The sequence below is a fragment of the Hibiscus syriacus genome, unplaced genomic scaffold (genome assembly GCF_006381635.1).
Source record: "Hibiscus syriacus cultivar Baekdansim isolate YM2019G1 unplaced genomic scaffold, ASM638163v2 tig00110503_pilon, whole genome shotgun sequence".
Lineage (NCBI taxonomy): Eukaryota > Viridiplantae > Streptophyta > Magnoliopsida > Malvales > Malvaceae > Hibiscus > Hibiscus syriacus.
This window is the reverse complement of record NW_024062764.1, coordinates 3,606,426-3,619,828: the sequence shown is the minus strand read 5'-3', so window position 1 is coordinate 3,619,828 and position 13,403 is coordinate 3,606,426. Positions and strand designations below refer to the sequence as shown.

The 13,403-nt window shown below is 35.6% G+C and overlaps 1 protein-coding gene across 1 annotated transcript; it reads left to right on the top strand.

Moving 5' to 3' along the window:
• The first annotated feature begins 4,090 nt into the window (after positions 1 to 4,090).
• LOC120129835 (serine/threonine-protein phosphatase BSL1-like) lies at positions 4,091 to 10,032 on the top strand. Its single transcript, XM_039147239.1, has 21 exons — positions 4,091 to 4,509; positions 4,606 to 4,666; positions 4,737 to 4,815; positions 4,912 to 4,991; positions 5,148 to 5,242; positions 5,616 to 5,715; positions 5,816 to 5,885; positions 6,364 to 6,465; positions 6,584 to 6,665; positions 6,764 to 6,934; positions 7,026 to 7,215; positions 7,306 to 7,507; positions 7,588 to 7,755; positions 7,832 to 8,070; positions 8,188 to 8,272; positions 8,372 to 8,470; positions 8,548 to 8,747; positions 8,827 to 8,902; positions 9,233 to 9,368; positions 9,450 to 9,589; positions 9,678 to 10,032. The coding sequence occupies exons 1-21, from the start codon at positions 4,305 to 4,307 to the stop codon at positions 9,759 to 9,761; spliced, it is 2,664 nt and encodes an 887-aa protein (XP_039003170.1). The 5' UTR covers positions 4,091 to 4,304; the 3' UTR covers positions 9,762 to 10,032.
• Positions 10,033 to 13,403: the final 3,371 nt, after the last annotated feature.

Genomic DNA, 13,403 nt, shown 5'->3' with positions numbered 1-13,403 from the left:
TTGGTCACTTACGTTATGTTTTTATTAAGTTTTGGTCACTGAAACGATTAATGTCGTTGAGTTGATGATGTGGTATGTTAATAAAAAAGTTAAATTTTCTTTTAACCCCTGAACTTAAAATAAACTATTAATTATGAGTTTTTTGTAAATTCAAAGAATTTTAGGGATGAATTCTCAATTTATCCCATTTTTAATATGTTTTTCTTCCGAAACCATAGCTTTTCTACATCACGCCCCCATCCATAGGTTGTTCGTATTCTTTATCGGAATTCGAAAGCCACAATAGTTGGTCTGGTTCATGGCCGTTAACACTCTGATCCATAATTAAAAGATTGTCGTCTTCCCTTTTAGCCTGTTGCTTTGGGATATTATGTTTTAGAACCAGTGAATGGATGTGAAAGGAGAAAGAAAGGTTGGAATCGATTACTACTATTTTTATAATTTGATGATCGGTGACAGGAAGATGATCTACCTATGGACGGGGGCATGCGACGCTGATGGAGGAAAGCAAGTGGTTTTGGTAAAGTGCGTTGAAGAAAAATATATTAAGAAATAGAATAAATTGAGAATTCATCCCAAAACTTTTTTGAATTTACAAAAAGACTCATAATTAATAGTTTATTTTAAGTTATGGGTTAAAAGAAAATTTAACCTTTTTATTAACATGTCACGTCATGTCATCAGATTAATGACATTAAACATCTCAGCGGTCAAAACTCAATAAAAACATATCGTAAGTGACCAAAATTTATCTTTTTGAATTTGATGACCAAAAGTTTACAAAAATATAATAAGCGTAAACATGTTTAGTATCATAATGATCACTTTTAGTCTATTTTGGTTAAAACGTAAGTGATCATTCTTGTAGTTGACCCATAAAAATATAATATTAATAAGGGTAAACGTGTTTAGTGTTATAATTATCACTCTTATTCTATTTTGGTCATCCAATTATTTTTTATATCACACTTAACGTTTAGTTTTAATTTTATTTTAGTAACTCGTTGTTAAAAAATTAATGGTGATGCTGACATATCACCATAAGGTAATGTCATGTCATCATTAAAAAATAAAAATACTACATTTATAACCTCATAGTCCCAACATATACTTTACGACTAGATCTAACAGATTACATTAAATTTCCCAAAACATTTTTAAATCATAATAATAATGAGGTCAAATCAAGTAAAACAAAATAACAGATAACATTAAGTATCAAAATAACTCATACATCAGTAGTAAAATACAATACGATATAAAACAAATACATAAAAATAGGCACATGTCACCCAAAATAAAGATAATCTGGAAGATGGGAACATTATAACAAAAATATGATATTAAATGCGTCGATCCTTCAAGTGTCAAGTCCGATGAGCCTATCCAAAAGTATCTAAAAGCAGAAACTTGGGGGAGTGAAATAGGGAGCTCAATATGTTCCAAAAGTTTCAAAAAGTAGTTCTATAAAGTATCATAAAAGTGATAGTGAGGTTTATTCAAAACACATAACTACTTGTTGTTCGTACACTAAAATACAATCCCCAGAACTATATCTATAAGGACTTACTCTATACCCAATAGGTATAGGAACTAGCCTAAAGGAGTACATTGAGGCCTATGATCCTACCCAAGGGTTATCTTATGTCCATAAAGAATTACCAGCTTTATTGGAGCTAAACCTATAGAATTCCATAACACATCCCAGAAAGTACCCAATAAAACAGTTTAAGTTAGTAAACAATAGTATGAGGATTTCATAAATCAGACATATTTATATTTTTCAATAAAACTTGTAACCAGAGAACATGAATTAGACAAACATAGTTTGTAATCAGTAAATTAGGAATCAAGATTTCGATCAAATAATTTATTCATAAATCTAAACAAATATATAAGTTATATTTCAAAGCATATAAAACATTCATATATCACACAAGGAACACACCTCACAAAAGGATTAATCTCGGAAGTCTATTGAGCACTGGCCTCACTACGCTCTACAACAATACTCGAACCTAAACCATAACAAAATAGGGTTAATATTGAATTAATATTTTAATCTAATTAATAAGAGGGTTTACAAAATCATACGGGTAATCACGTGCTCACGTTGTCGAATAGATCGAGAGGAGCTAGGTCGAGCTGACGAATAGTCAGGAGAATCACAAAGTACCTTCAATAAGCAATATTATAAATTAATCATTGCCCTTAATTTAAACGCACTTAAATAAAATAATAAAATACATATGCATGTTCGGGGTTCAACATTTAACTCAAAGGATTTCGAGTTAGAATTTGAGGAAACGTCGAAAAACTTAAAATATGATTTTTTGGAAAAAGTCAACTTTTGGTCAAAGTCAATATTGGTCAAAGTCAATATTGGTCAAAGTTAAAGTTAACATTGATTAAAGTCAACAGTTTTGATCAATGGTTAAGTCAACAGTCAGGTCAACAGTCCAGATCCGTTCGGGTTTATTCGGTTCGATTTGAGTTGACTCGATTCGATACGAGTTGATTCGGACCTGTTTTGGAAGGTTTAAGGATCGACTAAGTAGCCCTATGCACAGGGACGTGGATTTTGGTCGCGAGGAGACGACAAACCCTCCTGTGGCGACGATGTACTTCACGGCGATTGAAAATGGTAGATCAGAGCTTCGACGATGATGGAGTGTTGATTGGGTGATTTTGTGAAGGTTGCAAAAGTTAAGGGTGATTTCAGCCGAAAAATGAAAGGGTTTTGGGGTTTAAAATGTGATCTAACTAGCCTTAAAAGATATTTTAAACATTTAATTTTTATAAAAATGGCATAGCTTGTTGGCTAATGTATGGTCGCCCATGTTATGGAATGTGGGTTCATAATCCAGCAGTTACCTTATTTTATTTTTTTCTTTATAGGCTGGCAAGGGTTGGGCAATTCGAAATTGAGTCTCGTAATTTTCTAGATATTTAAAAACAATCTTCAAATCTTGCAATTTGGTTCTAAAGTATAAATAAATTAAAATTAAATAAAAATAGGGGTATGAAAAAATCAATAGTTCTGTTATTTTTTAACGATGGGTAACTAAATTTAAATCAAAATGTAATATTAGTATGATTATGAAAAAATAGTTGATTGACCAAAACATAACAAGATTGATAATTGTAGTACTAAACGTGTACTTTGCCCTATTAATAAAGATTTACTAAAAAAGGTAAACTACACGATTAGTACCTAAACTATCAATTTCGATCAATTTTAGTACCTAGTTTTTTCAGAATCATACCTAACTTTTAGTTTTTGTTTTATTTTAACACCATAGATAAAATTTAACGTAACTTTTGCACTCGACATTTTTCATGGGTAAATTACATTATTCATCCCTTAACTATTTTTCACTCCTATTTTGGTCATTAAAGTTTAAAAAATTTCAATTTAAATTCTCAACTTTCAAATTTCTCATGTTTTAATCAATCGAATTTAATTTATTAATAATATTTTGTGACATGATATTTTTATTATTTTATTAATGTATAATTAAAATAAAAAATAAATTTGAAAGTTAGAGTGATTATAGGAGTAATTTGAAAGTTAAGTAATTAAATAAAAAATAAACTTTAATGACCAAAATATGAGTGAAAAGATAATTAAAGGATGAATGATATAATTTACCTAAAAAAATGTCAAGTTGTAATAATTCATTAAGTTTTTAACGGATATTAAATTAAAACAAAAAACTAAACATTTAAAGTAAAAAAAAAGTAAAGAAGTGGTGACTAATGGTATAATTACACTTAATTTATTGCAACAAATGAGACAGCTATACAAACACATCCCAGAAAATCCTTCTTTACGGTCCTCTCAAATGGTTGACCTTCTCTTCTTTGTGGGAGTGTTCGTGGGCTCATACAGTGTTAGTGTGAATCAACAGGGACTTCAATTTTCACAACTCACCACCTAAATTTTGTTCCTTTTTACTGCTCCCACCATCCTCAATTTCTTCCAACAATTAAACAAAACCTTGAAACAAATATTTTTTTTAAACCTTGAAACAAAGAAAGTTTTTTTTTACTCTATTCGATCAATTACTTTCAATCTTCCAATACATATGAACAGTAATTTCATTTCTTAAACCACATCAACAAAGTGGAAGAAAAGAGTTGGTCTAATCAAAATCTGGGGTCCACCCAACCATTTGAGTAGCTCCCGATCTTGGATTCTTTTGAGCCTTTTTTTTAGAACTTTAGTGTTATTATTGTGAGATGAGATCAGAATTGAAGGTGTGAGTTGTGGGATTTTTGGGTTTTAGGTGTTGGGAGTAAAGATGGGTTCGAAGCCGTGGTTGTACCCGGCTCCGACTTACCGGACTTTGGAGACTTTTTGGGATTCCGATGAGGATGCGCCTGGTCCACGATGTGGTCACACTCTTACCGCCGTTGCTGCCACCAAGGCGCATGGTCCTCGGCTTATTCTCTTCGGTGGTGCCACCGCCATTGAGGGTGGCGCTTCCTCATCTGCTCCTGGAATCAGTTAATCCCCTCCTCTCTATCTCTATGTCCACCACTGTTTTTGTTTGGTTTTTTATTTTTAAACATATTTGTTATTTTAACCTTTTTCTTGGGTAGGATTAGCCGGTGTCACCAATTCAGTTCATTCTTACGATGTTCTTACCAGAAAGTGGACCAGGTGAGTACTTTCTTTTCTTTTGAATCGATCTAGAATTGTTAGCTCATCTTTTCTTTTGATTAATTTGCAGAATCAAACCAGCTGGAGAGCCGCCTTCTCCTAGGGCAGCTCACGCCGCTGCCGCCGTAGGGACTATGGTTGTGTTTCAGGTGGGTGAACTTGCAGAAGCGCCAGTAAAAGTTGATACATTTATATGATTTTATGGTGCATTGCTTATTTTTGTAGTTGTTTGATTCATTGGCTAGGGTGGGATAGGTCCAGCTGGTCATTCTACTGATGATCTTTATGTGCTTGATCTGACCAATGATAAGTTTAAGTGGCATAGGTGAGTTTTGGTTCCGCAATTTTCGGAGACTTCTCATTGTAAATTATTGTTGTTTTGTTATAATATGTTTATATTTAGATTCCACAGTTTCTCATAGTTGGTTGTTGTTTCATTTTAATCTGATTATCATCTCATTTGGTGGTTTGTTTTGTCTAGAGTGGTTGTGCAAGGGCAGGGTCCTGGACCTCGCTATGGCCATGTTATGGATCTGGTTGCCCAGAGATATCTTGTAAGTGTAAGCGGCAATGATGGTACGGGCATTTCACTTTCCAGCTTCAAACTCATTCGCTTTGATGATCACACTTCTTTTTTCTATGGCAACATCCCCACCCTCAAATCCTTTTGGAAATTAATTCACTAGGTGGAACGTGGTTGTTCTGATAAATTCAATCCGTTCCCAGATGTTCCTCGGTTTCCAAACTGCTTTTATTTCGGTGTTCAGTAAAGAACTAAAGATTGTCGTTTGGTGTTAAGATGACTTATGTACATTGCTTGTCTTACTATGTGGCAACTGAGATTGAGCGTCGTCAATTTTGCGAATTTTCATGTTTGTCTAGTGATTTCCTCTTGATTTTTATTTTGTTTCATTGAAATCTGAGCAACGGCTCTTTTATTTCTAAAAAGGAAAAAGAGTTCTATCAGATGCGTGGGCCTTGGATACTGGTCAGAAACCATATGCATGGCAGAGGCTAAGCCCCGAAGGTGATAGGCCTTCTGCTAGGATGTAAGTTTGTTTATTGTTACGCATATACATGATCTATTAAGAGGTTTATGTTTTCATAGTATATGTTCTAAATATTCCAATTATATATACCTTCTTTTAGGTATGCTACAGCTAGTGCCCGCTCAGATGGCATGTTTTTGCTCTGTGGTGGAAGAGACTCCTCTGGGGCGGTATGATCAAATCTCATTAAATATGTACTTTCTTTTGTGCGTTACTATTGTCTGCTTCACTTCTGGGGTGAAAAGTGAATGTGCTCTTTTTTTGTTAGTTTAAGCGTTTCAACTATTCGTATTGAAGTTACCATGTCCAATGCCTTTGTCTGAGATTTATCCGAACATGGGTATGGGATATAACTCTTGTTGGACATACTCATGTTGGACACATACTCGTAATTGACGGTCACACCAGAGTCACTTGAACTGTTGACGTCAAAGGCTGTCCTGCACTGTGCTTTATTACTTAGTGTGTCCTTTATTTTAACATAAGTTGCAATAATTAAGTCTGTTGCCTTGAACTGTATATACCCATCTACTTTTTGACTGAATGTTATAGTTTCCTGTAATTTATGTGTTACATTATATTATATCACATTAACTGTTTTTACGATGTGAGATGCTGTTTTTATTGATTATATATTCACTTCAACAGCCTCTAGCAGATGCATACGGGCTGCTTATGCACAGAAATGGTCAATGGGAATGGACTCTTGCACCTGGCGTTTCCCCTTCTCCAAGGTACCAGCATGCTGCGGTAAGTTGATGCCAATGCTATTGCTTATAGTTGTTATGAACATAAAACTGAATTTTTATAGGCCTGCCTCACTTTTTTTGTTTCGAAAACAGTCGGCCTGATATTTGCTTTCGACCAGGTTTTTGTTGGTGCACGGTTGCATGTTACCGGAGGTGCTCTTAGAGGAGGACGTGCTATAGAAGGTGAAGCAGCTGTAACAGGCAAGCTTTTGTTTCTCATCTTGAAATAATTTTCTGAAGAGTATGGTGTTTTGCGTATATCAAATAGGTTTATTTCGACTATTCTCTTTGTTTTGTAGTTCTGGATACTGCTGCTGGAGTATGGTTGGACAGGAATGGGCTTGTGACTTCCTCACGGAACACTAAGGGACATGTTGAATATGACCCTTCCTTGGAACTTATGCGTCGTTGTCGCCATGCATCTGCATCTGTTGGTGTGCGAATATATATTTATGGTGGACTTAGAGGAGGTAATGAAATGGCTGTGTCTGAAATAGAAATAGCTGTGTGTCAATTCCTATTCTAGAATGATTTCATGATTAATTATTTTACTTTTTACAGATATGCTGTTAGATGATTTCCTAGTTGCAGAAAATTCACCATTCCAGTCTGAAATGAATTCTCCTGTATTATCCCCCGAGAGAGCCACAAATTTGTCTAGCCCCCGATTTAATCAACCTAACTTAGGCTCATTTGGAACATCACCAACTTCAGATGATGGTCAAGAGTTCTCTTCATCCACGAGCTTGAGGTCCTACTCAATAACTCTCTCACACACACAGATACACGAACACTGTAGGAGTACTAAATTACTAATCGATGATTAATCTTTATCTTATAGCATGGACACAAATTCTATGGAGAAACTGAGGGAGGCTTCTGCTGCTGAAGCCGAGGCTGCAAATGCTGCATGGAAAGCTGCCCAGGCTGCATCTGCTGTTCCGGCAGAGGAAACATCTGTATCTGATGATAACTCACCTGCTCTTGAAACAGCTTCAGATGCTAGCGATAATGAGGCGGATGTTCGCCTTCATCCTCGAGCTGTATGCATACTTCAAGTTGGATCTGTACGGTTTTCTAATTTTCCAGCTACACTATTCTAATGTTTTTTTTCCCGGCACAGGTTGTGGTTGCCAAAGAGACAATTGGAAATCTGGGTGGGATGGTTAGGCAGCTATCTTTGGACCAGTTTGAAAATGAGAGCCGAAGGATGATTCCCTCTAATAATGACTTATCCTATCCTACGAAAAAATTTGCTAGGCAGAGGTCGCCCCAAGGTTTGCATAAAAAGGCAAGTGGAATTAATTAGTTTTCTATTATTTAAAAAAATTTAAAAAGTATTTTAATATTCACAATCCTTTTTGCAGGTCATTTCTACATTGCTTAGGCCCCGGAACTGGAAAGCTCCGGTAAATAGGAGGTTTTTCTTGGATTCTTATGAAGTGGGTGAGCTATGTTATGCTGCTGAGCAACTATTTATGCAAGAACCCACGGTCCTCCAGTTAAAAGCTCCAGTAAAAGTCTTTGGCGATCTCCATGGACAGTTTGGCGATTTAATGCGGCTATTTGATGAATATGGGTTTCCTTCAACCGCAGGTGATATTACGTAAGTTGATAGTCTGGCGATCATGCAAACCAGATAATAATTGAAACTTAAGGCCTACAACCGTTGCTTCCTATTATGTTATTGCTGGTTCTGATTTTTTTTTAATTTATGTTTTAGGTACATCGATTATCTGTTTTTAGGAGATTATGTTGATCGAGGACAGCACAGCTTGGAGACAATTACATTGCTTCTTGCTCTTAAGGCAAGCTCAAGACTAAATGAGCCTTAAATTTGATTATGATTGCAACCTTGCGTGTTTCTTTAATTTGATTCCGTTCTCTTGTTTGTAATGATTGTACAGATCGAGTATCCTGAAAACGTTCACTTGATTCGTGGAAATCATGAGGCTGCCGACATAAATGCACTCTTCGGTTTTCGTATTGAGTGCATCGAGAGAATGGTCTGTATGATTATGCATGTGTGGATTAATTATATGCCTTCTCCGAGTGAAGTGTGCTCAATATTATATTTTTGTAGGGGGAGAATGATGGTATATGGGCATGGACGAGGTTCAATCAACTATTCAACTTTCTTCCACTTGCTGCTCTTATCGAAAAGAAAATTATCTGCATGCATGGTGGCATAGGAAGATCGATACATTCGGTTGAACAAATAGAGAAACTTGAGCGACCGATAACAATGGATGCAGGATCCATTATTTTAATGGACCTGTTATGGTATGCATTTTTTGAGTCAACCAATTCAATTAAAATAAATCTTTTTACGGATTAATTTTGACTTCATTTGCCTATTCAGGTCTGATCCAACAGAAAATGATAGCATAGAAGGTTTGAGACCGAATGCCCGAGGTCCCGGTCTCGTCACTTTTGGGGTATGCATGTTATTGTTTGTCTAAAATAGCTTATTGAATGCATCAAGGTGATCCTTTATGTCATGCATCAAGTCTAGTTTGTAATACCGGATCACCTTAGAAATCTAGGAATTGATAACGATTGCCACTGAGGTGTTTGCGTTTAGTTTATTTGCTTTATAAGTTAATTGTCTTGGTTTGAATCTACTATATATGTTTCAATTACGCTATCAAAGTTTCGTATAATGCATGTTTAAGTCACGAGAACTTACTGTAATCATGTCATGTGAGATTCAACTTTTCTTATACATGCGCATAAACCTACAATGATTCTTGTTGCCAAATATGCAGCCGGATCGTGTTACGGACTTCTGTAAGAAAAACAAGCTACAGCTTATTATAAGAGCCCATGAATGCGTAATGGACGGGTTTGAACGATTTGCTCAGGGTCAGCTGATTACTCTTTTTTCTGCAACAAACTACTGTGGTACGTAAAATACATCAATCCACCTCCTATCTTGCAAAGTTTCTGCTTGCTAATCCATTACACACACACACACATATCTAGGTACTGCAAACAATGCTGGAGCCATATTGGTCATCGGTAGAGGACTGGTTATCGTCCCGAAATTAATACATCCCTTGCCACCTCCCATTCAGTCTCCTGAAACATCGCCAGAGCGTGTTGGAGATGACACTTGGATGCAGGTAATACATCCCATGCTGTAGCGTGTTGGAAACATCCCTGTCCACTGCATATACATGAACAAGTAATATATTTCCTTTGGAACTGCAGGAACTGAACATCCAGAGACCACCAACACCAACTCGTGGTCGACCTCAACCCGACCTTGACCGGAGCTCACTTGCGTATATATGAACACATCATTACGAATTCAAGGACTTAAAACTTTGAAATTCACGGAGCTATAACGTGGGAGGCCCCGGTTTTTATACGGCAGGTTCGATTCTTTCCTAACTTGGATTTTGAGAAGTATATCGAACGAGTTCATGTACCCCATTATTGCTCGTGGTTTTTCTCGAAGATAGAAGCCATTGTTTGTTGCATGCATAGCTTAAATCAGTATAAAACCAGTGACTGATATTATACAGGATAAATTATAGGGTTGAGTCAGCTTATTATTATTATTATTATTATTATTATTATTGTTATTTATTTTTTCAGTTTTTGCATGTAACATTAATGGGTGATACACATGTAGGTATCATGTGAATAATTTTCTTATATGTTTTCTTTTTAATTTTGGATTTAAATATTGGTATCTATTTTTCAAGTTTATCATATATTTTTGGTAGTACTACTAATATTTGATCTATCGGCGACTAATTTAGATCGGAGCTTGTGGTGAATATTCTAACCTAATTCTTTTATTTGCAAAGTTAAAATTTAACCCTCTAATCTAATAATACTTAACTAAATGAAAGTTGAGTCCAAACCCAATAATTCAAGTCAGTAATGGACTTTATTTTCTGGTTTTAGTTCATAAAAGTCCCAACAGTTAATTTCTTTTGATTCAACCATTTATTTCTTTTAACTGCTCGATTTCATGTTAAGCGCCTCAGTCTCAGTGGATGGGGTAAATGGGATGAGCAATTATGACGATTTTTTGTTAAGCGTCTCAATGGATGGGACAAATAGGACGAACACTTATGACAATGGCTCGTAACAAAAGCATCATAGATTAAATGAGGAAGAATGTTGCATCTTATAAAGATATGTGATGCTACATGTCATATTGAAACATATCATCTAAGACGTTTTTTGAGAAGATGGTAATAATATAACGACCATCCGTCAAATATCTATAATTTTTCAATCATTTGATTTTGATTATAAAAATATACCTTAGGATAAGAATTTGTTTTTATCTACAAATAATCCAAGTATTATTATTAAAATATGAATTTTATTATTCTCAAGATATTTTAATATGTATTTTTTTTTTTAAATTATTTACAAATATTCGAATCTTTATCAATTCAAATTCTTTAAAAGTTGAATGACAAGTGTGGACACGTCATTATGCCCGAGTCAATTCTTAGGCCCAGATCTAACCTCTCAGTGATGGACTCATATTCACGTGTTAGTTCAGCGGAGTTGGTCTGTCGGTTTCTGTCATATTCATCGTAAACGGAATCGTGTGGCTGACTTTTTGTCTAAAATAGCTCATCGAGGGGACTTTGCGATTCATTTATTGGATTCTCCGTCGGCTAGATCTATGGACTTATTGCGGGAGGATGAATCGGGATCGGTTCATTGAAGTCTTTAATGGGTAGAATTGTTGGGTTTTTTTTAGGGATCTTGTCATATTTTGTTCTTTTAAGAATCACGTGTGTACTCTTTCCCTCCAACTAGGTTTAGAAAGGGTTTTTTTTAATGAGACACACATACTTTTTTCATGTGTATGATTTTATCCTTTAATCATACATTTTACCTAAACAAAATTTACTCGATAAATCTATTATTCTTAAATTTGATCTAGATGTTTCAACCAAATTTCAAAGTACACATTAACCACTAAACAACTTAAATCATTATTGAAAAATTCAATCTTATATAAAAATAGAATTTTACATAAAATTTAGGGTAAAGTACACAAATAGTCCCCAATTATAGGACATTGCTTAGTTGAGTCCTTCAATTATTAAAAGTTATAAAATAGTCCCTTGATTATTCATATATGTCAAACTCGCCCCGTTAAAAAATTGACGGTAATATGTGTAACATCCTAAACCCGAATGGGCCTAAAGTGTCACATTGGGCCGTCGAGGCAACCCGTGATTTTCAAAACCTGTTTATTTTCTTTTCGAAACATAAAATATGGTATCAAATTTGTAATTAACAGTATTAAAAATATTTTACAAATCAGAGCTCCATGATATATAGTTTAAATCAAAATAGTACATCTTGAGGTTTACTACTCAAATACATAAGTAAGGTTCTATGAATACACATGTCCAATAAAGCTACAATACAATACTCTGAAGGAGATGTTGGAAGTCCTATTGCGACGATGCTTCACGAACAACTCGAGCTGCTAACCTGCGAACGGAAAACATCTGAACGTTGAGCTTACAAAGCCTAGTAGTATAATCGCTAATCTAGAGCAACATTATGAGTCTTATAAACATAAGCATGCTAAAGACATAATACTAAATAGTAGGTACATGCATGATCTTATTCAAGTGCTACCTACTTAGGGTTTAACTGTTCTAGCACTAAAGTAGGAGTCTCATGCTTCCCTTAGTCCTCTACTAAGGACCTCGCCATGAGTACACCACTAATGGGTCCCTAACCCTAATAACTGTAACTACTACGCATTATCTAAATGCGACACTGACACTCTTATGCATTATCTGAATGCAACACTGCTAGTAGTCTCACATAGCCATCAGACACTAGTTAACTAAGGGAACACAGTGTCACATAACATTGTTGAAATTCCCACTAAGTTGCTGAATGATCTCCTGGTTCTCACATAGCTATCAGGTAGATCATGGAAGGGGAACCCAATGTCACATAGCATCGATACAATTTTCGTTGAACTATTGGATCAGTCTCACACAGCCGTCAAGCCAAGCTTTAAGGATATCTGTTGTACTGGACTGATGCAACTATACATGCATATCTAAGGGCCTAAAGGCCACACAACACTGACATCGCTAACCCACTACTCGTGAGTGCTCGGGCCTCGCATCCTAGTTAGCCACTGAAGTGCCTCGCACACTAATAATGCACTGTTGGGGCAACTAAGGTAGCCTAACTACACACTAGTGTAGTTCAACATACTAAAGAGGTCAACCCATCACTAGCTACTATCTTGCTCGTTCTCTCAACTAAAACGTTATGCGAATGTTTATTAGTTTGTTATTCCTTATAATTCATTCAATTGCTCTATTATGATCATCATCACTTAAGGGTATTTTAATAATTTTTGTCTATAAAGAGGTCTCTGCGCGTTTCATATTTTTACAGTAATTACTGTGCTTATTGTTCATTGTCTAGAACACTAGCTAGCCCTATACTTGACTCGGGTTCAATACTGGGTAGTGACACTCTAATCGCTCTCACTACACTTTCCCTCAATTCACCCTCGAATTGGAGGGACAACTATGAATTCACCATTCGTTGACATTCTTGCAGTATGCAACTTCACTACTTAGTAATCTGATAGATTTGTCATACCACTTGCTGGTAAATCCTCTGCAACGATCCTACATTCTTAGATACTTGCTACATGCTCGGTTGAAAGTACTTGAACGTATTACGCCTACTATGGTTACTTCAGTTGTAACCCAATCCTACGAGTTTTTTCGGGCCTCTTTGGTCATTTACGTCCATCACGGACTAAGTTCTACCATTACGAGTCATCCTTTGTTCTTGCGGGCCTTAAAAGGGTCAAATCTAACCATCCAAAATGGGTAGTATCGATACTCTACTTGCAGTATCGATACCCTAGGGTTAAGTATCGATACCCTAGGGTTAAGTATCGATACCCCT